This window comes from Gymnogyps californianus, chromosome 1 (assembly GCF_018139145.2).
Source record: "Gymnogyps californianus isolate 813 chromosome 1, ASM1813914v2, whole genome shotgun sequence".
Lineage (NCBI taxonomy): Eukaryota > Metazoa > Chordata > Aves > Accipitriformes > Cathartidae > Gymnogyps > Gymnogyps californianus.
This window is the reverse complement of record NC_059471.1, coordinates 179,310,809-179,337,230: the sequence shown is the minus strand read 5'-3', so window position 1 is coordinate 179,337,230 and position 26,422 is coordinate 179,310,809. Positions and strand designations below refer to the sequence as shown.

General features: G+C 38.3%; 1 protein-coding gene across 1 annotated transcript; it reads left to right on the top strand.

The window, feature by feature from the left end:
* Nucleotides 1-12,340: 12,340 nt before the first annotated feature.
* Nucleotides 12,341-22,241, top strand: FRS2 (fibroblast growth factor receptor substrate 2). Its single transcript, XM_050906294.1, has 5 exons — nt 12,341-12,419; nt 14,243-14,429; nt 17,640-17,798; nt 18,723-18,886; nt 21,211-22,241. Exons 1-5 carry the CDS (start codon nt 12,354-12,356, stop codon nt 22,159-22,161), a joined length of 1,527 nt encoding a protein of 508 aa, XP_050762251.1. The 5' UTR covers nt 12,341-12,353; the 3' UTR covers nt 22,162-22,241.
* The last annotated feature ends 4,181 nt before the right edge of the window (nt 22,242-26,422 follow it).

The following is a 26,422-nucleotide window of genomic DNA, read 5'->3' as shown; positions in this document are numbered from 1 at the left end:
AATAACCATTAGCATCAACAGTGCTCAAAAACTCTGAGCTGAGAAAATCACTTATAATGTGTCCGTAGGGATTTGGCTGTGCTTTCTTCAAGTATTTCCAATTGTGAGAGTTTAAAAGAGGAGAAATATGCACTGGAATGAGCTTCAGGGAGGAGCAGGTTCTGTGCTGTGTGGCTCATCATAGGACAAACACAAAAACAGAGAACAGAAGTTGAGTGGAGTTACTTGATTCCTTTGAAAGCTAGCATGTAAGCTTCAGATTCTGTCATAAGAAGATTTCGGGCTGGTAAAGGTAATGCAAATTTTCCATCATTTGGGGTGAATTTTTAAATAGAGGATTTAATTCACAACTCATGCAGTATCTCTTAAAGCATGTTTTCCCTTTGACATATTGTGTCCTCAGTATTCTTCATGAAGGATCCAGAAAAATAGGCCGCTTTATAAATTGCATCCCGTCCTTGCTGCTTATTTTTGCAGGGTGAAAATTCACTGTTAAACAAATACAAATACACCAGTTGTAATAAAATATCAAGCAATATTTAACATGATATGCAAGGGTGGAAATGATGAAACGTGAAGGATATAAAATCTGAAATATATCAATTTATATTTAGTATTATTCTGTAAAAAGCTTATAAGGAAAAATAGGTCCTTAAGGGAAAAATGAGGGACAGGGAGACAGATAAAAAGTAAGTTGCAGAGAGTGGTTTGTATCTGTAAATGTTTGACAGTGATTTTGTTTCCATATACTGAAAGTCAAACTTTTGTCAGAATTTTGCACTGGCCATATGGGACTATTGAAAGGTGAGTGAGTCTTGGTGATGACTCCCTGGCTCTCCAGTTGATGAATCAGCTCATGGATGGGAGCCAGGGAGTCTTGGTTTGTGCGATATTGCTGCTGGTATACCGTCCTGGTAGCAATTGGCACCTGCTGTTCTTCAGCTTGCAGCAATCCCACAACAAAGGGATCTTCCGAGAGGCCAGGCAGGGTAGATAGCTGTTTGATCTTCTCTGTGTTCACAGTAGCTACACCAAAAGCCCATCGGTCCCCCTTTGGGTCCTTGAAGTACCCTCTCCTGAAGTAGTCTATGCCAAGGATACAAGGGGCCTCTGGGCTGGTCACAATGGGGTGCTTTTCCCACTTATCCCCTGTTAAGCTCACCTCAGCCTCCAACACAGACAATTCTTGGCATCCCCCTGTCACTCCAGAGGTCCAGATGGGTTCTGTACCCCTATACCCTGACGGCACCGGCGTACACTGCGCACCAGTGTCTACCAAAGCCTTATACTTCTGTGGGTCTGATGTGCCAGGCCATTGAATCCACACAGTCCAGTATACCCAGTCATCCCTTTCCTCCTCGTGACCGAAGGCAGGGACCCTCTATTCCTGTTCCTGGTCAGAGTATGCACTGTCTGACCCTTGCAGTGCCAGACCAGAAGTCCCCTCACCAGAATCAAGGGAGGTGATATCAGTTCTTGTGTGTGTGGGAGATCACTGCTTGCCTCCTTGTGTCTCTACAGCAACTACGCTGACAGCCTTCTTGGGTGACCCCTTCTTAACAGCAGTCTTCCCTCTCAGTTCACGTACATGGGCTTCCAGCTTAAGGGTGGGTTCACCATCCCACTTCCTCATGTCTTCCCCCTGGTCACGCAGGAAGAACCAGAGTGCACCACGTGGCATGCACCTGGGGCTCCCTTTCCCTCTGACCAGGGCAGGAGGGGACTGACTTCTTGGGGCGCCCCTAACAGCCAAGGCGCTGTCCCGTAGAGATGAGGAGGTACAGAGATTTTCTTCAAAGTTTTGGAGCCAAGATGACACTGTCTCCACGGTTGGTGTATCCATATCTGGGCGATACATCGCTGCCAAGCTGTTAGAATATGACGCTGGGGCACTTTGAATCGCATTCCTCCACATGGCCCGTGTGCACAGAACATCCTCTGGATCTTTGGAGACTTCATCATCATCTAGATCACTGTAGGTGACTTCCAGCACCGCTAATTCTCTCAGGTATTGGATGCCTTCATCTGCAGTAATCCACTTTCCTGGGGAGTTCACAAGATCTTCCTTGAATGGATATCTTGCTCTCACACTTGAGAGGAGCCGTCTCCAGAGACTGCAAATTGCTGCCTCTTTTCCAATTCCTCTCTCAATTCCCCGGTTTCTAGCAAGAGATCCCAGCTGTTGGGCTTCCTTACCTTCCAAGTGCTGACTGTCGGCCCCACTGTCCCAGCATCGGAGCAGCCAGGCAGCAGTCCGCTCACCTGGCTGGTGGCTGTAATCTTTCTGCATGTCTCGAAGTTCTGATGAGGTCACGGACCGGGCAGTTTCTGCTTCCTGTCTAAGTTCTCTCATTCCTTCCTCCATTTTTTTTGTCGAAGGACTGGCTTCTTGATCAAACCTTTCGTCTTCTTCCTCCTCCCTTACTAATTGAAGATATGGACCTGTTGTTCTCCTTGTCCACTGTTTCTTTTTCACTACTGGGGCAATTACTGTCGTTGTTGTTTGGGTCCCTATCTCAACCATGGTGTTCTCAGATGCAGTTTGGGTCTTTGAAAAAAGATTAAAAATAACTTCTGTTTTAAAAGAAATCAGTGTTAAGACATCTGTAACATTCCTATAAGAAGCCACTCATCCAACTGTAAGGAAATTAGATTTCTTGCTTTGAATGGGTCACCTCTCACCAAGTATTCTGTCATGTGAGATTACTCTTGCAGCATGTGCTGGGCAGGTGTACTGATGGTCACTGTAATACCCGCTCTGAATTGGGGATGCTTCTTGTCTGAATCCCTGTATAAATGTAAACATCCAAACACTTGGGGGCCACAAATTTTGAATTTTGAGAGGAAATTATCAAAGTTATTTTTTCCTATTTCAGTGTGTTCAGTTGCCTAGGAAATTATTTGTGATGTCTACTAGTGTCTAGTTTAGATGCAATTTAGACAACCAAAATTTGGACTCTGTTTCTTACACACTGAATGGAGAGAGGTCAGTCTCTGTGCGGCGAAGGCATTGACTGACAGCGTTCAGGTTAGTGACCTAAAATACAGGATGAAGCTGGTGTCATACTTAAATAATAAAAACCTTTCTTTCATGCTCCCTAGGTTTTCCTTTGCACCTTTCCACTTGAAGTATTTACTTTTTCTTTTTTACCCCAGGTGAGGTAGAAAAAAAAAAAGGTCTGTAAGAGGCAAAATCTAGGAATGTGATGGGTCTGGTCCTGCACAAAGTATTTTAAGTGTTAGCTATCTTAAGTAATAGTTTTCAGGAGAATAATGCGTATTTTTAAGGAGTTTTATAAAAGGTGACAACATTAACATGCTTGGAGAAGGGAGAGGAGGGAGTTATACTTAATATTGAGCAATTTGTGCGTATTTTTACATAGATACAAATAATTTGCTGTTGCCATCACTTCTGATAATTCCTGAACTCCAAGGCATCAGGAGAAAGAGCCCTTTCTGGGCTTGAGATGATCCTTTGTGGAGAGCTAATTCTACCTTTAGCTGCAATGACAGCAGACTTCATGTCTCTTAGTGGAGACTTTATGGGTTTTCAGAAAAAGTAATTTTGTTGTCTCCCACTTGCTTTTGTAGTTTGAGGCTACATCCTCTCACCTGAAAGGAGGCTAAGGGGAGGCACCCTCAAGCTGTCCCATTTCAAACGGGCTCACACAACAGGCGTCAAGGGAAAAAAAAAAAACAAACCTGCTCACAGCTTGCCTGGGATGCAGTTTATGCGGGGAGATTCAACTATGTCACGGGAAAACGTGACTCTGATCTGGCATATAGTTTAGCTCTACAACAAGGCAATTGTAAAGGCTTCAGGAAAGCTTTCCAGGGGCCTCCTGATTTTTCTGGAAGGTCTGGACCCTACGGCTGTTGTGGCCATCAAACAGAATGAAGAAATTTGGCTCTCAGTCAAACATGTTCCACTTTACACAGGTTATTTTGTCTGCAAGGTCACAGTTTCTGTAAGAGATACCATTTTTGTAGGTCTTCAAGTAATCTTCAGGTGTGGTGTATTGCCAGTTGTTCTTGAGATGAGAATGCTTCATGATGAAAAGTGCCCAACTTTGATGACCCTAGGATGGAAATTCATGTGTAAGTTAAAAATGCTTCCTTTGGTGGTAGTGTCTTTTACATGGCACGTATAAATTGAAACATGGCACAATTTGAGTTTGAAATAGCTTGTACAGTCCGTTCTTTCAAAGTTTTAAGAACTTAGGAAGAAAATGTGCTAGCCACTTTCAAATTTTCTTACTCCCACAAACATTGGTTTCAGCAGAATACTTATTTTTTTAAGTAACAGTTGTCTTTTTATACATGTATCTCATGTTCCCAAATAACCTTTAACTTTAAAGGCCAAAGAGAACCCAAAATAGGGAGGAAAAAAATGGTTAATTTCCTGCTTTTTCACTATTGTGATCAGATAATACTAAGTTGAAAAGAGGTAGCAAACAAAACTCTGCAGCTAAAAGAACAATTTGAAAAAGTGAATTTGAAAATATCTGGGAACTTGTTTTTTAAAAATAAATACATGTTTGTCATTCTGACTGTCCACTAGGCAATAACTTGAATTTATTTCACAGAAGGCAGCTATGATATTGAAACCTTCCTAGGCTCGGTACAGATGACAGCCATTTCATTGTCTGTTCCCTCAACTCCTCTCCCAAGTACTGGACTTTTCCCTTTCAAAAACTTAAGGATTTCTCCTGAAGCTGTCAAGTACAACTAATCCCCCCCCCCCTTTTTTTTTGTTTAATTGATCTGAGCATTAATTATGAAGTTAAGAAAGAAGCAGGTGTTGAAACCATTCATGTAACTTCTATTTTAAGAGCATGTTAATATAACTTCAAATTGAATATAATTTTTGTTTGTTCTTTGATAGTGAACAGCTGTGAGAACCCAATTCTGTAGTTCTGAAATACTTGAGTATTACAGTGCTGGTGCAGCTGCAAAAAAATCTTTAATGGACTTAATTTTTGAGCTTTCTGAATTGTAATGATTGATTTCAGTGTTGGTCTGAAGCATGGTTGGCTAACTTGTTTCAAGCTTAGGTAAACCATGGTTAACACTTTACAATGGTTATGGAACACATTTTGAGAAATGTATTTTAGGAAGTTGCAGATTTTAAACTGAGGGTTATGTCCTTGCATTGTTATTGAAGACAAAAGAAGTGTGAAGTGCCAGGCAGTTTCAAGTTTTAAAAATAATTAACAACTTGAAAAATATTATTCTACTCACTATGCTAAATAGAATTGTTTAAAGAAATGAGTGAAAAAGGTGAAATACTCCTGATTTTTATTTATTCATCTGTCAATGAGTTTGCAATTTTAATGTACCTCCAAAACTCGCAGCATTTCTGTTGGTTTGTTTTTTATCATAACTGCTTTATTTCCACAGAAGTTAATATTAAATGTAGAGGGTTTGATAATACTTCTTTTTACTCTACCTTTTTAAGCAAATACTTTAAATACGAGTAGGAAATAAAAGTGCAGAGGAGTTTGGTGTTCTAGTGGTTAGGATTATGTCCTTTTTTTTATTTGTTTATTTTTAAATAGCATAGGCCAAACAAGAAACCGTCTTTGAAAATAGTTGATGCTGACACTTTAAATTTAAAAGTAGATCTAGTTGTTTAAATTGGGCTATTTAGAATGTTATAGGCAAAAATGACAGTATAAGCGTGTGTTTATATCGCTTAGCTGTGATCAAAATATTATCAAGTGCTTGATAATATGCTTGATAATATGTGAATGAATAGGTTCAAGTGCTTGCCAGCCTGAGTGCTAACAACCTGTACGCAGGCACCTTTCTCCAGTTACTCCATTGTATTAATTGGGCTTTCTAGATATTAAAATTTCTGAAGGAGGAAAAAGCCCTAGTAGTATTTTTTTTTTTTAAAAACCTCAATGTTGTGGTATAAAATGCCTTAAAATTATGTTAATGCACTTTAGTTATGTTTTCTGCTCTCTACTTGTAGGTCTGAGAGCAAGACATACAGAGGATCTAGCACTGTGGCAGCTAGTGGTTTGAAAGGCCACTTTTTCATTTGAAAATAATATGTGCAAAAGATCGGTTTACAGACAAGGCACCTTTGCTTCTCCCTACATCTTCTGAGGCATGCTATGGTTTGGGGTTTTTCCTTCCCTGATTTTTAAAAGGTGTGTGCTAGGAATTAATGTGTACAGAAAATATCCCCCAAAGTTAATGTTTGATTCTGCAACCAGAGCATGCAGAACTAGGTTAATGCCAGTTTTTAGATCGGGTTTGCAACCGTGAGCTGACTTTAATGGGGTGACCAGTTATCATGAGCGAAAGGAGAAGTACGATTGCAGCTTGTCCATGTGGCCTTTCTTACACGAGGGGAACGCATGCGTTGTTCCAACCATTCCCAACCTAGGGAGATTGCAGAATTGCAAATGTTAGAATTTCTACAAGCTTTTGACTGTGACTTTAAAAAAAAAGGGGGGGGGGGGGAATTATCTGCATGTTTACACTGATGCCTTGTCTTCCTTGATTTTTGAGAGATTAGCATAACTTGTTGCCACTGCTTAGTCTATGAGGGAAACAGACATGTTTTACTTTACAAAGCCAAGTAATCTTACTGAAGTTATGGCAGTTCCTAATTTTCACTCCTGTTAACAAGGTTTAGATAAGTGCTGGTCCTGGTTTGTCTTCCCTGGGATTTTTACCTTGCAGTGCTGTAATGAATGTGTTAGGGAGAAGCAGAAAATACTCTCCATCCCCATCCCCTTCCCCCTCCTTGCATGACTGCACCCAGCCACCACTGATGCTTCATGAACGGGAAATTACAGCTCCTAAATTTGACGTTGTAGACATAACTGAAAAGATTAACTTTTAGGGTTGTGACTGTGAAAATGTCTACTTCTCCTTGTATGTTTAAGTTTGGGTAAATATTTTGCAATCTGGGAAGATTTAAGAAAATCCCAAACAGAGTAAATAGCCAACTTGTAATTGGAAACAACTGGTTGGAGAATTTTGTTATTGCTTTACATTTAAAAGAAGTTAGGTGCTGTAAATTTGTATGCTTTCTTTTATCCATTAAAAACTCTGTTTAGATCATTTAAGAATCATTCTTAGGTAACTGAAACAGGCTAGTCTGCCTTAGGTAGCCAAACCATGTGAAGGCTTTAAAACTTTGCTAGAAAAATATGAGGGTAAATACCAGTGCAAACACACCTGCATTAGTGTAGCTTGCCTGTGAAAATTTTTAATTTTATTATTTTTCTAATGACTACCTGTAAGATTCCACCAGAGTGGGTGGGTCAAGCTTTCTGCTCCCTCTTTCCTTTCTCCCGTCCTGAGGATTTTAGCAGGGAATTTGGTAAACTAAGTAAGTCCCAGTGATTAGTGAAGGGGCTAAGTTTTCTGAAAACTGGGCAGAGGTGACTAAGGCTGTGATTCCGTCCCCAGCTGGCTCTGGCACTTGCTAGACTCTCTGCTGAGCTGGTTTGGTTTGCTAAGCCAACAAAATTCTAACCTGACCAAAAAAACATAGTTAAATAATACCAGCTAGATTGGGTAGGGCCATCACAGAACCAGAGCCTGTGCGTATTGCAGAGGGATAGGTCTTGAATACAATTTTGTCCAAAATCAAGAAGGCTTATGGCTAAAGGGCAAATAAATTATAGGAAGGGTATGCGACTTGCTGCAAGTTCCTGATACTAAATACCACTTATGCACAGCAGAGAATCTTTATGTTTACTATGTATATGCAAATACACATATCTATCAAGCAGTTCAGTAAGTTTATCCTTCTGTACCTTTGTGAAATCTAGGTTTTAGTTTCAAGTTAAATACAAGTTGTTAATTGTTTCTTTAATGTCTTATGACAGTGCACTCAAAAATTTATGCTGAGTCCATGTCATCCTTTTATGTTAACTAGAATGGCTTTATTGGGTCAGACTTGAAGTATCGGTTTGTCCAGTATCCTGTTTCTGACAGTAAATAGTAAATTCTGACAGCCAATAGTAAATATATAGGGAAGGGAATAGTAAGAAGGAGCATTTTATGATTATTCCCTAAGACCCTTCTAAATGTCTGCAGCTTAGAGACTTTTTGAGCCAGATGTGACATCCTTGAGTTTAAAAGCGCTTCATGGAGCTTGCATTTGTCCAACTACTTTCTGAATCTTTAAATTTTTGGAACTCATTCCCACAAGATGTTGTGGATCACAAAGTTTAACTACATACCATGTGCAAAAAGTACTTTTGTGTAGTTTTTTTGAACCTGCCCCTTAATAATGTCAACTGCTGCTCCCTAATGCTTGCATTTGGAAAACAGTTGTGCGTTATCTATCTTCTCCATGTCACCTATAATTCTGTACTCATCTTTTCTGTCCTGTGTGGTCCCTTTTTCCAGGCTCAGCAGTCCAAGTAGCATATTTCTGGTTTTACTCTGTCTTTTTTGACAGGGGGAGGCACGACTGTGTACATTACTACATCTGTGGGTGCACTGTGGATTCATACAATAGCATTGTATTTTTGTTTTTGCACTTTTAGTTCTTTCTGAACAATTCTGTTTCATTTGCTTTTATGATAGCTATTGAGCTAGTGTTTTCATTGAACTGCGTGACTACGTGACTGATCTTTCCCAACAGATAGAGCTCCTTTGCTAGGTGTGTTACTTTGCATTTACCAGTATTGAATTTCTGCTTTCTCTTGCACAATCCCTCCACAGTAAGAGTGTTCTGCAACTGTTGTCATGATGTCTAGGACCTGGGATGAGTTTGGGACTACATTACGCTTGATACTGTGCAAAAATGAAGAGTGCTTTGAGTTCCCAAAATGCTTTTAATCCAGGTGCAAGGCAGAGGACAGCAGATGAATACAAAGAATTGCAGCAGTATTGATAAGCAGAGCTGCAATGGTCTCAAACAAGTTTGCATAGACATCCTGAAAGGCTGATAAGAAAGGCTAATAATAAAGTATTTTTCTGAGAATTTAGCCCTTCTCTTGAGTTTAAGAAGCAGTGTCAAAGGAAACATCAAGTGCTCGTTTGGCAATTTTACAGAGAATGGGGGCTGCCAACTGTTAGCCTGATGGAATCAGCAGTTGAGTTTTCGGTGTTAAATGTGAGTGGGTAGCTAGTATGAGAGTAATCCGGGGGACGAGGGGGAAGTGAAAGCAAGCAATTTATGGTTAATGTCATGCAGCAAGAATCATGAGGGAAGCAGAGAAAGGGTGATGTGTTAGCCATACAAGTCAGCATTTGTATATGTTCAGTAGGATAAGCAAGAGGGAGTGAAGCAGAGTAAGTTGTACATGTTCTTCTGTTTGTCTGCTGTGGTTTGGTTCGGTATGTGCTAAGGGTAACAGGAGCTTTGCATCTGTCATTTCCACACAGTAAATTGGGTAAGGAGTGAGTGGAGAATGAGTGGAGTCCTCAGTGTGACAGGCTACACTGCAGAAAGGGACAACAGATTATTTTCTTCCAAGACCCAGCTAGGCACTGAAATGCTGGGGAAACTCTAAGAGATCAGTCTCTTGTCTAAAACTCCACTTAAGATGCATCCTAGCCATGAAGACCTCACTTGACATAATACTGCCAAAATAAAAAAAAATTGTACTTTTTTTTTTTGTTAGTTTACTAACTGGGATCTTAAAAACAAGAAAAATTACATTTTTATGTACTCTTCTAGTTCTAGGTCAAATGATTAGTTCTGTGACAAGACAGCATGACACTTTGAGTATGACAGAAGCCCTGATGCTGCAGCAGAGGCTGGGAATATTAATGGCCAAATCTAGGTGAGTGATTTTTAATTCTGCCAGTTCCCTAGCTGTTTCATTTCTTCCTCATAGCCTTGGTTCGCATCTCTCCTTTGAAGCAGCATTGCAGTTCTTGATTTACTGAAGTATTAATATTAGAATATATTGGAGGCAAAATAATGAACTTGTATGATTACTGATTACCTACCCTTTCTTTGTTGTTCTTGAGATACAGTGGCTAAACTTAGTACATCTTCATATACTACAGCTTTCTACTTTCAACTCTAGTGATTTTTCCCAAACTGCTTTGCAGTTAAGGTTTTAAAATTGTTTTTTAAGTTTTCAGGCACCTGCCTCCAACAGATTTGATCAGTTATTGTATGCTGAATGCAAAGAAAGTCATGATACTATAATGGCATGCTGCTATCTAGTTCTGTTTCCACTTTGTCAAAATGTTTGGGGAGGTCTAAGACTGGGCTTTACTAAGTGCAAGCATCTGTGCTTGAAGGCAGCTAGCAGCATCTGCAACTATGACTGCTGTATGGACCAGAGCTTGAAAACCTTTGCTGCAAATTTATATATTCATTGTTAAATCTGCATTGCAGCTATTGTCACCTGTTGTTCTTTTTAGCAGAGAATTCTCAGAATAAATAGGGTAGCATCAGTAGGCTAACAAGACCAACATCTGAATGTTGCTGTAGCGAGGCATTGTGGGGTGTCAGAGTAGGAAATTAGTAATAGGTGTTATTACCTGTATCTCCCTTTCTAAACAAAACAGGCAGAATTCATAAGCAAAAAAATGCAATAGTTAAAATAACAATGGGATGTATGTGTGAAGACTATTAAAAGTAGTCTGTAATTGAGAGAGCGATGGGACTGATTAATAAAATTCAGGACTTCTCTTCACCATGCAAAAAACCAGTTGTGTGTAGCATAGCTTCTCTCTGCAACAGTAGAAGCAAACAACCAACCCCCCAGTTTCGTGTTAAGTTGGGAAAAAAGCTCTGTCCAATTAATGCATGTTTTCATGTTATGGCCAGAAATTACATTAGAGAATCCATGATTTTGACTGCGTGTCTGGCGCTCTGCCTCTTTCTTACTGGATTAATCCAAGCCATGTTGTTACCCCTTCTGTTAAGTTCTCCATTTCACCTCTGCAGGGGTTTGGTGGCATATTTATACAGATTTATGCAGTCTCTAGGGTAGCAGTATCTCTTTTGAGTGGCTTTTCTGGTCAAGAAGAGGGGAAGAGTTAGCTGCTTTTCGTTGTATTCCTTGCACCTTATTTCTGAGCAGACTAAAGTGCTACTTGGATACTACTGCTGCATGCTAATATAAATGCCTGTCTAGAAAGCAAGTCCTGGTTTTCTTAAGGTGACATCAGATTTTTTTCCCCCTTTAGTCAGGAAAAGTTATCAACCAGTTCTGTCTTCCTTCTTCTTGATTCCAAATGTCATGTCTCTTGTTGACTTACTAGCTCTCTTCCAGGATTTTGCCCCACTTTTCATTTGTGTAGTGAAAATTTTAGTTCTTATCCAATATAAAGATGATGTAAATGGGTTAAGTTTTCTTTTGTCTGACTTTCTTGTATTTAAGAAATATGAGACTTAGCACCCTCTGCAAGGTGGTAGAGGCAGGAGAAGCAAGTTGTGAGACTTGGTTCTATGAACATTTTATCATACTGTTTCATGAAAGTTTTACCATACGTACAAAAATCTTTAAATATAAATATTTGATTTTTTTGATATTTTCTTTTGGTTTTCTTAATTTAGCCATGCTGTTCTGTGTTAGTTGAATATTTTACTGTTTTATAGCAAATGAAGTAGACTGTGTAACACAATTTAATCCAAACAGGACTTAATAGAAATAAAAAAACAAGTTTTAAAATATTTGTGTTGAATGTGGGTTTTTTTCCTTCCCTTGACTTCGATTACATAGTTTTATGTACATTGCTCTATGGGAAGTATTTAAAAGTGGAAGCACAGAGCCTCACTGCACGGCTGCCAGCACAGGGCTGCCTCCAGGCCTGGAACGCCTCCACCTTCTGTTGCAAGCCAGCCCTGGAGCTGCCGAAGCCAGGGCAGCCTTTCAGGATTGCCATGTGGGCTCTTTGTGTTGCCTGTGCCTGGTAACCTCCTACAGCCCAGGGTTTGTATGGGCGTCACTAGGGCTGCGCTCAGCAGTCTAAGCCGTGGAGTGCTCATTTAGACGGAACTGGAATCCAGGTAGTTGCCTTGTGTAAAGGCCCTGGTTTAGGAGATGAGAATCGCACCCGGTAAGTTGTTGGCTTTTGTTTTCCCCCAAGCTGCTACCATGGGAATTAAGGTGACAAATCAAATGGGTTTGTTTGGTAGTAACCTCAAGTTAAATTATCGGTAGGACTTTCACAGCTCTGTGTTGCCACTCCTTAATGCCAAATTTAACTTAACTATTTGAAAATATTTGTAATATTTATGTTGGGTTTTTTATTACTTATGACTGCAGAGTTCATCATGAAGAATTGTAATTTCAGAGATCAATTTTTGTTGGGTTGTTTTGTTGATGATACTCTATTTTTACTTGAACTAAATGATCATTTTGTGGGGTTTTTTTCCCCCTTTAGAGTTCACATGGTCTTCTAAAGAAGTCATGGGTAGCTGTTGTAGCTGTCCAGATAAAGAAACTGTCCCAGATAACCATCGAAACAAGTTTAAGGTAAGCAACTGACATTGTATGCTGTAAATTATTTTGTTGCTTTCTTGCAGAGTAGGTCTGTGATTGGAAAAAAATTTAAATGAAAATAGGATGAGAATTACTGAATGGTTAAAACATTGCAGAGTTGCAGGTGTCTGTGGTTACAGGTTTCTCTTGCCCCTTTGAGAAATCCTCTCTTACCAGCAGTGACAGGAATTCTCTAGACAGGGTGGGCTTTTCTACGACAGTTTTGATCTTCAGGAAGGAGAAGCAGCCCTGTGGTTTTGGTCCATCTCCATTTCAGTTGGTAGGGCCCAAGTAAGTGTTGTTGCCTCTGGGAGGTTATGGAAGTTAGGAAGAGAGTTGTAAGCATAAGGGAGGAGCTATTGGAGAAGTGTGATTGTGAACCTGGATGCGGGGTCAGCAATGGAAAATTTTACTTGAAGATCACTACTGATTATAGCATTTTGAGAACTTTTGTCCTTTACCTGAAGAAATTTTATTTATAAATGTGCTTCTGTCCCTTACATCCCTGGAATTTATATGCTTGTAAACACTTGTTCATGTGCTTAACATGCTTAACATGAAGCTGCTGAAGTCAGTGACTTTAAGCAAACATACCTTTGCATAGTCACACAAGTCAGATTTGCTTCTGTGCTCCAAACTGTCTCTGTGAGTTTGCAAAGGAATGTAATGCTTCCATGGTGAAAAATGATTCATGCATTGCCTTAGGGCAACACTGAAATAAGCTTTAAAGCCATAGGAATTTCTGGAAATGTTTAATATTATCAGTACAGAAAGCTGAAGGATAAAATATTTTTCTGTTTTTTTGCTTTTTATGCATTTGACATCACTTTGTGTAACTAATTCCTATTTTTCTTGTTGTAGAATTTCTCTATTGTTTGTGTGGGTTGCTGATTTAGCAGCAGGGGGGAGAAGATGAAAGAATGTAATTTGCAAAATGAAGAAAGTTGGCATAAGCCTCAGTGGAAGACGAAACTTCCTAATTCTTTTCAGTTGACTAGCTTTCAAGTTGAAAATGTCTCTTTAAGGAGTAACATTAATTGACACCATAGGGAAGATTTTTTGGTAGCCTTTTTATTTAGTAAGAAAGAATCCCACTAAAAGCAGTATTGTGAGGTAAAATACATGCAGAGGAAAATATACATTGTCTGAATTCCATAAAGGATGCAGATGACCTCCAACTGTTTTAAAAGCAGAAAGAATAAGAGTTTAAGCTTTATACACATATTTTCACACAAGGGCACCATAGGGTATTTGAATTATTTGTTGACTTTAAAAAGGCAGAAAAAAAAACTAAAACAGTCTGGTGATTCAGCACAGTGCAAGGCTATACAGGTATGTGAAGGAAGCTTTATCTTGGAGCCCCTTATCCTTTTTCATTCCTTTTCCCAACTGTAAGTGGAGTTATATGACAAAGCAAATATTTTTTCTTTTAGAAACAGGGATCTGAAAGATTCCATTAGCTGAGGTATGCCTTATCTGCGTGGAAATACTAGAATATGTACATAAAGCCAGTTTAAAAAAATAAAATTAAACTTACAAATCTCTTCTATTTTAAATTTCTCCTCAGATTTTACAATAATGTTATGCGGTCTCATTCATATTGCTTATAAATATGTATTATTTTAATTCTGGGTTGGGGGAGCAAAGGAACTGGTTTGGTGAGGTTGTTTTTTGTTTTTTTTTTTTTAAACTTTTACCTTAAGGATTGCAACTCATGACAGCAGATGGAGTGCATCAGTGAAACATTGAGATTATTAGTAGTGATACTGGTGCTCAAAAGAGTGCTTACCTAATGCTATTTAACTTCCTTTTTATAGGTTATTAATGTGGATGATGATGGTAATGAACTGGGTTCTGGCATAATGGAACTTACAGATACAGAACTAATTTTGTACACCCGTAAAAGGGACTCTGTAAAATGGCACTACCTCTGTCTCCGTCGCTATGGCTATGACTCAAATCTTTTCTCTTTTGAAAGTGGCCGAAGGTGTCAAACTGGACAAGGTATGTGGAATTTTTGTATATAAAGCTTTTTGGAAATTTATTTGATGTTGGAAGACAATTTTGTTTTTAAAAAGTATATTTGCCTGTCCTTTGGCAAGGATTATAAAGGCTATAGTTTTATATGTGAATGTGGTTTCTGGAAAAAAAGTAAGTTACCTTATGAGGAATGGTCTTATGGTAAAATAAGGATTTGAGTTGCACATAGTTTTTAGGATTGTAGGTCTGGAACACTTCATGCTTGTATGTGTGGATACTTCCTCAACTTAGGAGGTGGTTTTGACAGGGAAATTCTCCTGCCTAAGAAGTTGACTTGACTTTCAGGGAGGGGCAGTGAAACCTGGAACTGTGGAGGAATCTCCTCAGAATTCAAAGAATTCTCTATTTTTAGATTTTTAAAAGACTAGAGCACTGGTATGAACTGGGTATTCCTACCCTGTTATTGTCTTCAGTAACACACTTGTGTTTCATTGTCTTCCTAAAACGAATACCACTTTCATTTATATCAATGACATCATTCTCAGATTTTGACACATTTTTGTATGAAGCGTGTAAACTCCAGCTATGCTCAGTTATTTTCTATGTGGCTTTAATTGGAAAAAGATGGTTACCTTTCCAGTTCCCAGATCATGCCTGCCTTGGCCAAGGCTGGCTCCCAGTGAGAAGATTTAGACTTTTCTCTCTCTTCGCTGGAGCAGTCCCTGAGGGAGTAGCTGTTTTGGTTGAGGTCTCAGCCTCGTTTTGCATCTTTCTACTGTGATGTATCTGTGTAGTTGGAATTCTTATGTATTCATATGCTGTGAAATTAAATTGCATTTTTATTTTTCTTATAGATTTTTAGCATTTACTAGTGTTTTTATCAATAATGATATTTTGCAATTGCAACTTTTTTTTTTTAAATTTCACTGTAAAAAGTCAGCAAGATGAAAGAACTTGATCATAAACAAAGCTGGTCAATCTTCATTGTCCAAGCAGAGGTAAGGGCAGACAGGGTTTTTTGATAAAAGTTTAGAAGGCATTCTCAGTTCATCTCCTCATGAGAAATAGAGATGTTTTGAAATGTTACAGTATGCTTCATACTAAACTAAATTTTCAGACTTCTAAGAAGAAAGTAATAAACTTTGTTTTGAAGCAAATAACTTTAATTGATTTTGCAGGTTTAATTTACTGCTTTTTCTGAACGTATAAAATAAATACTAATAAAATTTGATTGAAAATACTATTTTGAAGGTTCTTTTCCATGGCCTATTAGCAAGTCTGCAAAATTTTCCACCGAGTCTAATTGACTTCTCTGCTTCCCTCCTAATTTGTTGGTTTGGGTTTTTTTTTTAAATAGAAAAGATTAAGCAGGCTGTGTAAGCAGCAACCCTTTCCTCCCTCTTTTGTTTCTTGCCTTCCTTACGTAATGTTAAAATACTGCAAATATTGAGAAAAAAGAAATCTGGCAGAATGTGTTCTCTCTGCTGCCATTTTGCAATGGAGCATTGTTCCTGAGACCTACGCTGGGTTTTGTGGGCACAGTTGCAAAACTTCATCTTCACTTGGTGAGATGACCGAGAAGTTTTCATTTGAGAATACCCTGAATACTGCCCAGCAACTTTTACTGATTACATCAGTTAGTATTCTTGTTTGTGTTTTCTATTTAATCTCAAGTTATATCTATTGATAAGTTGTCAGAATGCACTGATGGCAAAACATTGAGTTTGTGCTAGGTATTAAAAACCGTGAAGACATGTTTTGGGAGCAAAGCTAATAGATAATTCAGGATAGAAAACTTGAAGAAGCTGGTGTGTCACCATATTGTGTAAGTGACAGATCACACTGTAATGTGAATGTATTTAATGAAAAGGCTTCATCAAGTTGTTTTTGCTTGCAGTTTCAGTGCCAATTTAGTTCACCTCATCTTTTAAGGAATCAGCAATTTGGAAGCACTTTTTTTAAACAAAGCGGCAAAGGCAGCTGAATTTCTCAGAAACATACTGGGAGCTTTTTAAAGCTTGTGAACCTAGATTTTTTTTTTTAATTGTATTTTTTGTCCATTAAGATTTAAGCATCCAGTGTGAATTTTCAGAAATACATGAAAAACTAAACATGGACTATTGTACTTGAGCTGGATCATGGGTTGGGGAAATGTAGTAGAAGCTCTACAGCTGCTGTGTTGCAAGCATGAAGCTTATTAACTGCACTAGCTGAATATTAATTGTTGAGCATCATTCCTCTTAGCCCATTTGGTATATTCCCAGCTGGGTTTTTGTGAACTTCTGCCATGTGGAGCATTTCTGGTAGTTCTGATCTGTCACAGTTCTGCATCCTTAAATAAATATATGATGATAGTAACTGCCAGCATATTAACATAATTGCACTTGCAGAACTAGCTATATAGGTAGGTAGTTTTTAGTAAAGAGTGTTTTAAGATTGTAATACTCACTTTAAAAAATGAGAACCTGCACCCACGTTTAACAAGCATGTCAACTTTAACTTCATGCTTTCAATGGAAGAATAATCCAAAGCTGCGACTTTGCTGGTGAGGGTAAGTTGGGGCGCTCCCTGCTGTTTAAAGGCAAAGTGGCACAATACGCACGCAAAATACATGGTATTGCTGCTAACTTTGTGTTCTGTGTCTATCCTTTAGCCTAAAGCAATTGGTTTGTTACTGTCCGTTTCACACAGTTTGTCTTACTAGCTTTTCATTTTAATCTTCTTAAAGAAACTAAACTTTTACCCAGTGTTTAAATCCTTTTTTCCTGTTGTGCAGGTATCTTATTTTTATGGTAATTTAGTAGAAATCCAGTTTAAAAAAAAATTACCTTGTAGCACCACAGTAGTTTCATTTAGTGTTTTTTAAAATTTATTTATTTAACAAGTATCCTTTTTATCAGCTTAAAAAAAAAAATCTTGCCCTGTTTTGTGGTTTGGTTTTTTTTTTTACCCCTTATTTAGCACTCAAAACTTAGTTTTGCTCTTAACTGAATCAGTTTTCTGTTCTAATTTAACTTTTGGTGCATGGGAATCTTATTCTTCTATTAGATAAACACTTTAAAGGTTTTCACAGTTATTTTGTGTGTTTTGGTGCAATAAAAATTTCTCAACATTTTTGCTCCTTAAACAGGTATTCATTACGTGGATTCCAGTTCTATTTTTTGAAAGTTATATACATTGTAAGGCATGTTTCTTACATTAAAGGATTTTGATTTTTTTCTTGTGTATTTATAGGAATCTTTGCCTTTAAATGTGCCCGTGCAGAAGAGCTATTTAATATGTTGCAAGAGATAATGCAGAATAATAGCATAAATGTGGTAGAAGAACCAGTAGTAGAAAGGAATAATCATCAAACTGAGTTGGAAGCTCCAAGAACCCCTCGAACACCTACCAGTAAGTATGGTTATACTGTCAGATGACATACCTGAATGTAATGTGGTACTTCGCTGAAAATAGCATTTAATTTGCATTAAATCTTTAAGTAATTAAAAAGAAAACTAATTTAAAGCTAAGAGGCTAATTACCAGTAATGCATTCTCTTGAGGTACTTGATGAGGATTCTCTTTCAAGAATCCTAAGTCTTGGGAGCAAAACTGCCATAGTCAAGTTCTTCAGCTTTAAGAAATAAGTTTTGGGAACTTAGTTGTTGCATAAGAACACTGCTTCAGTGAAGCAGTGTTCTTAGGAACACTTATGAATACACCTATTGAATTGCTTTATAATATTTGACCATATTTTACTTGTAGCATTTCTGAGAAATGTTAATGTTGGGCAATGTTCCAACCTTTTTATTAGGGAAAAAAGTAATGGTAATATCACACCTACAGTGGGTTTGGAATCTTGATTTTTGCTGTGAGTAGATGGATGGGTAGAGTGAAGTCCTTTCAAAAATACTGGAGTATTTTAGGTAATCTCAGGCAGATGGCTTGATATTTGAAACTAGGAATTCCAGGTTATTGATGATTGATTTCAGAGAAATGGAAGCTTAAGTAAGTCGCTGTTTGTTAAGGAGACATGTCGTTAATGGTAGAAAGAGAAGTTGGATAGGGAGTTTACTGGGAGGACTGCGGTGTGTAATACACCTAGATTTCAGTGGTTGCTTCAAACATGTTGCCAAGTAAATACTGGGATGCTATACTCTGCAATTTGCTTTCCCTTTCCTTCCCACCAGCAAAATCAAGTCTTGTGAATATTTAATGGTTTTACATATTTTAATTTCTCTTTTGAAAATTGAAAATGAAGACATAAAGCTTCTTACTCATATACAGTAAAATGTTCTATTTTAATATGGTTTTGCTTGTTTTCTAATTGAATCAGCTCCTGGGTTCAATGCACAAAGTTTACCTAACGGCTATCCCAGATATCCATCTTTTGGAGATGCTTCATCACATCCTTCCAGCAGACATCCTTCTGTCGGAAGTGCACGGCTCCCCTCTGTTGGTGAAGAATCAACACATCCTTTACTGGTAGCAGAGGAGCAAGTGGGTATTTTTTTTTCCCCTCTAACTTAGGTTCTACATTAGTTCAGATTTTTCTAATGCTTGTTCTGTAGGCCTTCATTTGTGTTTTTCAGTATCAGGTGTAATGTATTTCTACCGTATTTTAACTATGTCAGAAGAGTGTTTGCTTTGCCTCTTTAAAATGATACTTTGTAGGATAGCTTGCTGAGGAAAAGTAACTATTTTAAGTTGCTCTTCATATTTATATACAAATAAAGATATAGAAAGTATGTATTTGCATATACTCTTTTAAAAAATCTCAGTAGTTATTTTTAAACACATAAATTGTACTTTATAATGAGAGATCCTGGTCAAAAAGCTTCTTTTCATGTAAGTCTTCTATTTGGTGAATAGAAATCATGGAATAATTTAGGTTAGAAGGGACCTCGAGAGTCCTCTAGGTCAAATTTTAAAGTTAGAGGCGGCTGCACAGAGCCTTGTCCTGTCATGCTTTGAATACTCCAGACAAGGGGATTCCACAGTGTCTCTGAGCCATGTGTTCCAGTGTTTCACCACCTTTGTTGTGAAAGCATTTCTCTCTAATATGTAATCAGATTTTTTTCCTGTTACAGCTGGTGTCCATTGCCCCTTAGCCTTTTGCTGAACATCTCCAAAAAGGGTCTGGCTCTGTCTTTTCTTTATCTATTAGGTAGTTGAAAACAGCTATTAGGTGGTTTCCTGGCCTTCTCTTAAGACTGAAAAAGGATGGCACTCTCACTGTACTTGCTCCAGTATGGTGATGTCTGTCTTGTACTGGGGAGCCCAGATTCAGTCTCACAAGTGCTGAATTGACAGTAATAATCACTTTCCTTAACCTACTGGCTGTGCTTTTGCTAACACAAACCAATGTACATTTGGTTTTCATTGCTGCAAGAGCACGCTGCTGACTCACATTCAACTTACCATCCACCTGGACCCCTGGTGCTTTCCTGCAAGGCTGTTTTCAAGTCAGTTGGTGCCTAGCGTGTACTGTTGGTGTTGTTCCATACCAGGCACTGGACTCTGCATTTGCTGTTGCTGAACTTCATGAGGTTTCTATGAGGTCAGTTCTCCAGGCTGCTGAGATTTGTCTCAGTGGAAACCTTACCAATCTGGGATAGAACACACCCTCTGAAAGTTTTCAGTCTATCTCATCATTCAGGTTGCTAATGAAAATGTTAGTCAAGTTTAATAAAATGTAATGTGGTTTAGGAAGATTCTTGTGTGTGACAAGAAACAGTGTTCGAAACCAGAGAAGGTAACCAGAGCAAAGTCCAGTGAACTGTCTTGTGGGAAAGGATTTGTTAGGAGCCCCTACACAAGAGTCCAAGTGTTATTGTTGGAGTTATTGAAGAGTAAATGAGTTTAAAGAATCAGTATAGGAGTCAAGTGAGCTGTAAATAACACTTCAGCTTGTAGAGCTTGACAGAGAAGTCAGGAAGGCTAGATGACTGCTGCTGTAAAATACTACTTTTGCTGTTTGGGTATCCAGACACAGAATTAAAATTTAGAGAAGGAATCCCTTACTCCAGTCTTTCCCGTTCAGCCTTGTGTTGATCCACTGTGGGAACTCGGAGGGATAATCTAGTGGTATATTTCTGCCTTTCTTAGTGGCATCTGGTGCCAGCTCCTGCTCCTTTTTGATTCTGAGTGCCACAGTTCATATGGAATTGCATGTTTTCCTACTTCAGTTTCTGGTATTAGGAGGCTGTTGGCTCTTGAAGAAAGAATGGACTGTTTTTCCAGTAGAGCCAACCTCTTCTCATTGCTTGAGCAGTACACAAGGCGAGATCCTGGGGGGTTTTTAGGTTGTTTGTTTTTTTAAATGGACAGTAAATTTCCTTTGCAGTGTGGAAATTACAAAGATAAATTTAGCCAAAGCAACTGTTGACCTGTTGGTCACTGTCATGGTAAGGGACAACAAAGTAGAGCTCTGCTTCACTGATTTGTCCAAGTGAACTAATGAGCTAAGTTGGAGCAGCTCAAGGCTGCCCTGACCAGAGCAGAGCTGGAATAGAACCTGAAAAGCTGTAACAACTGAGATAAAACATCAAATCAAAATAATTATTAATGTAGGATGTAAATTTTATTATTTTGTTAGAGTAACATTAACAAAGCCAACAACAAAATTTCAGGGGGAAAAAAAACCAGCACAGTTCAGCAAAATGTGAGAGAGATGATCTTTGCTCTTAAACAGCTGCTATCATGAGATTTGGTTTTCAGGTATTTTGATTAGAAAAGTGGGGAGCTAAGAAGGAAAGAAATTTGGAGGGGAAAAAAAAGCACAAATAGCATTTGAATTTCCTTTGTTTTCCTTCCCCTTTTAGGTGCACACTTATGTCAACACTACTGGGGTACAAGAGGAAAGAAAAAATCGATCAAGTGTGCATGCACCACTGGAATCAAAGCTTTCAAACACTGAAACAACTAAAGTGAAAGAAGATCAGATGTGTACTGATGACAGAGATGCTCAGGTTCTCCTGGAGCCTGAAGGAGTCAAGTTTGTTTTAGGACCAACACCTGTTCAAAGGCAGTTAATGGAAAGAGAGAAACTGGAGCAACTTGGGAGAGACCAAGTTAGTGGCAGCGGCACAAACAACACTGAATGGGACACTGGGTACGACAGTGATGAACGTAGAGAAACACCATCTGGTAATAAATTGGTGTATGAAAATATAAATAGGTTATCAATCCCTAGTGCCTCAGGGGTCAGGAGAGGTCGTTTGACATCAACCAGTACCTCAGACACCCAGAATATTAACAACTCTGCTCAGAGGAGAACTGCGCTGTTGAACTATGAGAACTTGCCATCCTTGCCTCCTGTTTGGGAAGCCCGCAAGCTGAGTAGAGATGAAGATGACAGTTTAGGACCAAAGACCCCATCTCTGAATGGCTACCACAATAACCTAGATCCAATGCATAATTATGTCAATACAGAGAATGTAACAGTACCAGCAAGTGCTCATAAAGTAGAATTTACACGACGTCGGGACTGTACCCCAACAGTCTTTAACTTTGACATTAGGCGTCCAAGTTTAGAACACAGGCAGCTCAACTATATACAGGTTGACTTGGAAGGTGGTAGTGACTCCGACAACCCTCAGACTCCAAAAACTCCCACCACTCCACTTCCGCAAACTCCAACCAGGCGCACAGAGCTGTATGCTGTGATAGACATTGAAAGAACTGCTGCTATGTCAAGCTTGCAAAAAGCACTGCCCCGAGATGATGGTACTTCTAGGAAAACTAGACATAACAGTACTGACCTGCCTATGTGAGCCTGGGAAGCATTAAATCATTTGCACCTTTTGTGAAGTTTATAAAATTGAAGATGCAAATACTTTGCATTTCTTAACACTAACGCCTTTTATAGACTAATAGAACTTTTTCTGCATACTTCATGTACTTGTCTAACTAAAGGGAATTAATGTAGAGCAAGTATTCATTTAGGTAACACTACTTCATTCTACAGTAGTAGTAATTACTGCATAGCAGCATCACCACCTTTCACAGTGCCTCTTTAAATTGATTAGAGTCTGAGTGATATGCCAGTTGTGAATTTATAAATATTCTGGTCTGGTGCCTATACTCATTAATGGCATTTATAACACTTTTTAAAGCCTCTTGATATGTGCATTATTAGCAGGTAAACCTAATCTTTCAAGATACCTATCTTACGTTCATTCCTCATTGAAATGGGTCCTCCAGAATGAAATGTATGTAATGCATTAATTCACTCAGTTTGACGTACACAGGATATATTGGTTCATCTCAAGGGATATAAACACCATACTCTTTTTTTGTCTGGGTTGGGGTTTGTTTTTTTTTTTTTTTTAAGACCGCATGGGCAAGAAGGCCTCTAATTCCCGATAGTTTTCTTAACTTGTGTGCTATTTGAGAGGTCACATCGAAGTTTGTTGGTCAGAGCTATAAACGCATCTAAACCCAGCCTTAAGCTCCTTCCGCTAGAAGAGAATTCCGAGTGGCATATCAAGTTCCCTGTAAAATCTGACAGAATTTTAATCTCATTAGAGTTTTGGGGCTTTTTTGTGAAGGAATTCACAGGTTGGCTGTATGAATTAAGGCTCTCTTGTAATTTCTTAGTTCAGTGTGCCTTCCTTTCTTTGCATTTGTGTTTCTTTATCTGTTCCATAATGTCTTGTTTTAAAAGTCAAAATTTTGTACATAGCTTTAATTATTGTTCAGGGTCATTTATGTGTTTGTCTTACTCTCTGCATTTGACAAAGACAGACTCTTGAAGGTCAAATGGTTGTCTTTGTCCAGTGTTCTACTTTTTTTTATGCCTGACAGAAATATCCCAGCTCTCCAGCAGCATGCATTGTTGCACAACTGGAAAGGTTTATTATGCAGTTATTGTCTTCCTCTAAAGCATCAGACACAGGTCACACAGGAGGCAGGGTACTGGACTTGATAGTTCTTTATAGAAGATTGTACATTCTAGCAATGTGCATCCATAGTTGATAGTATAATTTAGAAAGATACGTAGTAAATTATCTGAAGGTAGTATTATCTACAAGCATACTTTTCCTTTTGCAGTTGGCGAACTTGGTTACAATGATGGCCGCTCAGTGTTACAGTACATCCAGGTAGAATGTTGTTTGTTGAATATGCCAGATGCACCCTTAGCAGAAGTTGGTTTTGGTTTTGGGTTTTTTTTTTTAAATACTCAATAATTTTAGAATTCTGGCAGTATTACAGGTGCAGCTTGGTACTAGCAGCGGAAGAGATTACTCTTGAGCCTGTGATTGCTAAGGAACTGACACTTGTGTGAACTGGTGTGATGTAAAATAACCCTTGAACTGTGAGTGAGGAAAAACATGCAAGAAAAGCCATTCGGAGATCTGAAAAAGAATTAAGGATCTTCATGCAATATTTGAATTGAGTTTTTATAAAAAACAAACTACAATTATTTTCTGTCTTTTAAATTGGAGTGTATTCCTGTTAACTTTTTCTTTGGTCTTCTCTCAGTTTAGCAGTGGCAGCAGTGGTAGCAGCTGAAACACATGCATCTTGCCACACCATTAAGGGATATCAGGCAACCTTTTCACTCTGACTTTCATTATTCTTTACAGCCTGCATAGTACTGAAATACCAAATGCACAGAGAACATAATTTGCAGAAGTAAAAGATGGGAGTCCTTGAGACCATTATGAGGAACTTAAATGAGATAAAAAAAAAAACCTCATTAATGATTTCACGGTCAACCTATCCATACTCTTGTGATAGACCTGTTGACTTGTGGGGAGATCCTGGTACTCAAGAAGGTAATGACTACCTAGAGCTAGACATTTTACAGGTCTGCAGTGTTAGTGCTCCTTCACATCTTTGCCATTGCCTCACCTTACGCTATGGACCAGTCTTGGTCTGTACCGAAGAGAAATTGCCAGGTATTGCAAAATACTTACTGGGTTCATGATACTGGTGTGATTCTTGTTCTTAGCTTATACCTCCCTTAAGTTTCTGAGCCAAACTAATGCTTCAGCATGTGTTTCGAGGCAGACGTGTTTGACCTAGCTAGCTGCCTAGAAATATTTGGTCCTCATCTGTATAGTGTGGGTGTTTCAGAAATACTAATTAATTGGACCCTTAAAACACACCTGTGAGGCAGGGAAGTAATACTCTTAATTGACAAATAGGGAAACAGAGGCTTCAGGTAGATCCTAAGTGACCTGCTGAAATTACACCAACCAACCATATCCCTCCTTAGTTCTGGTGCACTATCTTATGCGTTTATCCTGAATAGTCTCAGGTACAAGGGATGGTCTGAGTAATTTTTCTTTTATGTTATTGCAAGTTTCACAGTACTTCATAGGGGGTGTTTTCTTAGCTCTGGTCCCCAGAATTGAGAACATATTGAAATTTCAACTTTCTGTAGCCTTAATTATATTAACAAATCTGATGACATATTTTCTAGGACTATTTTTTACAGGTGGGATAATGCTTTCTCGTTTTGTGTACGTTGCAAACATACCGGGTAGTCCCTGTTACACATGCTACTCATCTTTAGCATTCCTTATTTTCTGCCCCTTGAAATAGACGTAGTTGCAATGCACTTTACCCTTTGAGACTTGGTAAATATTTTTTCAATTCAGTCTCTTTTAAAGGCTGTGACGTTAGGTTTTGTGTCTGTAATCTAGGATTCAGTTTTCAGCTGAAATCTCTCCACAGTATTTAGATCATATTTATTTTGTGCCCACAGGCATATAGACTGAGAAACTACAAATGTGTAACCATTTTCTTTAGTAACAGAGACATGTAAAGTTTACATAAACTAGGTCCTACAAAAATGGCAGCATCTCCATCAGTTCTACTTTTCATCCATAACATGCAGTTGGCTGCTACCCTTCAAGCACGTTTGACAAAGGAAAGCCTTTAACTGCAGGTATTCCTTTAATGCAGTGATTTGGGAAAGACATACATTAGTGTATCTTTTAAACGAGGAAACTGAGTTGATAAAAAAGATGAAACAACGACCAAAAGTACATAATAAAGATTGTACTAGAAATACAGTTAGTGAGAATTTAATCCATTGGTTGTATCAGGAAAATATTTTTTTTCTCAAATTGATATCAAGAGGAGGACCAATTTTTTTAATTTTGTGGTGTTTCTTGGTGACTCCATAACCTATTAAAGTCTACAGAACTTTTATAGAAATCTTGAGTGTTAAAATAGACATTTCATACCATAAACTGCTTAATTTCCCCCCCCCCCCCCCCCGATGTTTGGATATTTGTGTGTGTGTTTACACCTCTGACTAGGGCTTGGGTGTAAAAAGGGCCACAGAAAGGTGTAAGCTGCACAAAGGCCAAACCAATGTCAAAACAGGGCTGCTCTTTTGCAGGTGACAGACCAGCAGTTGATTTTGCTGGTTTTATAACAGCATGTATTGGCTCAAAATCTGGCTATCCTTGTTTTTGTTATATATTTAACCACATCTCAATAAGGCAGAGTCAGAAGAGAGCAGTGTCTTTATTCACTGTCAGTGAAGTAAAAATGCAAGTTCTGATTAATGTCAGTTACTACTTTGAGCATATAATGACATATCTGATTTGGACCTCTATTTCTAAGCAGTATTCTCCTCTTCGTGTAAGGTGGGATCAATGGTGAAATTCCATTTCTGCACTGTACTAATTTATTTAATGGCTGCAAATAAGATGAAACTGATTTAGTAGGAAGTAATAGTGGACTTAAATCTGAAATTCTCCTATTTCCCCTAAAGAAGTCTGGTCCTTCAGTCTGATAGATAGAATTAGGTATTTTTGGAATTTAATGATAAGATCTTTCCCATCTTTTCCTTGAGGTAGCAATTCAGGCATTTATATTTGACAGTATTTACTTAATATAAACATAAGTTCATTTGTGATATCTTTATTTTAAATTCATATACACTCCAAAAAAAAAAAAGCAGAAGAAATTCCACCACAAAAAACTGCGTTAAGATGGAGTCAAGGTTGCTGATGTCCTTCTTAAAGAGCATATAAAAAAAAAAAAAAGACAGGAAGTCATGAGTTAAGGTTC

Bases quoted from the DNA above. Each gene is read 5' to 3' on its own strand.
- FRS2 (XM_050906294.1), top strand. From the start codon at position 12,354: ATGGGTAGCTGTTGTAGCTGTCCAGATAAAGAAACTGTCCCAGATAAC. The intron at 14,430-17,639 runs GTATGTGGAATT...GTGTATTTATAG, and splicing joins AAGGTGTCAAACTGGACAAG to GAATCTTTGCCTTTAAATGT. The intron at 18,887-21,210 runs GTGGGTATTTTT...TTCCCCTTTTAG, and splicing joins TACTGGTAGCAGAGGAGCAA to GTGCACACTTATGTCAACAC.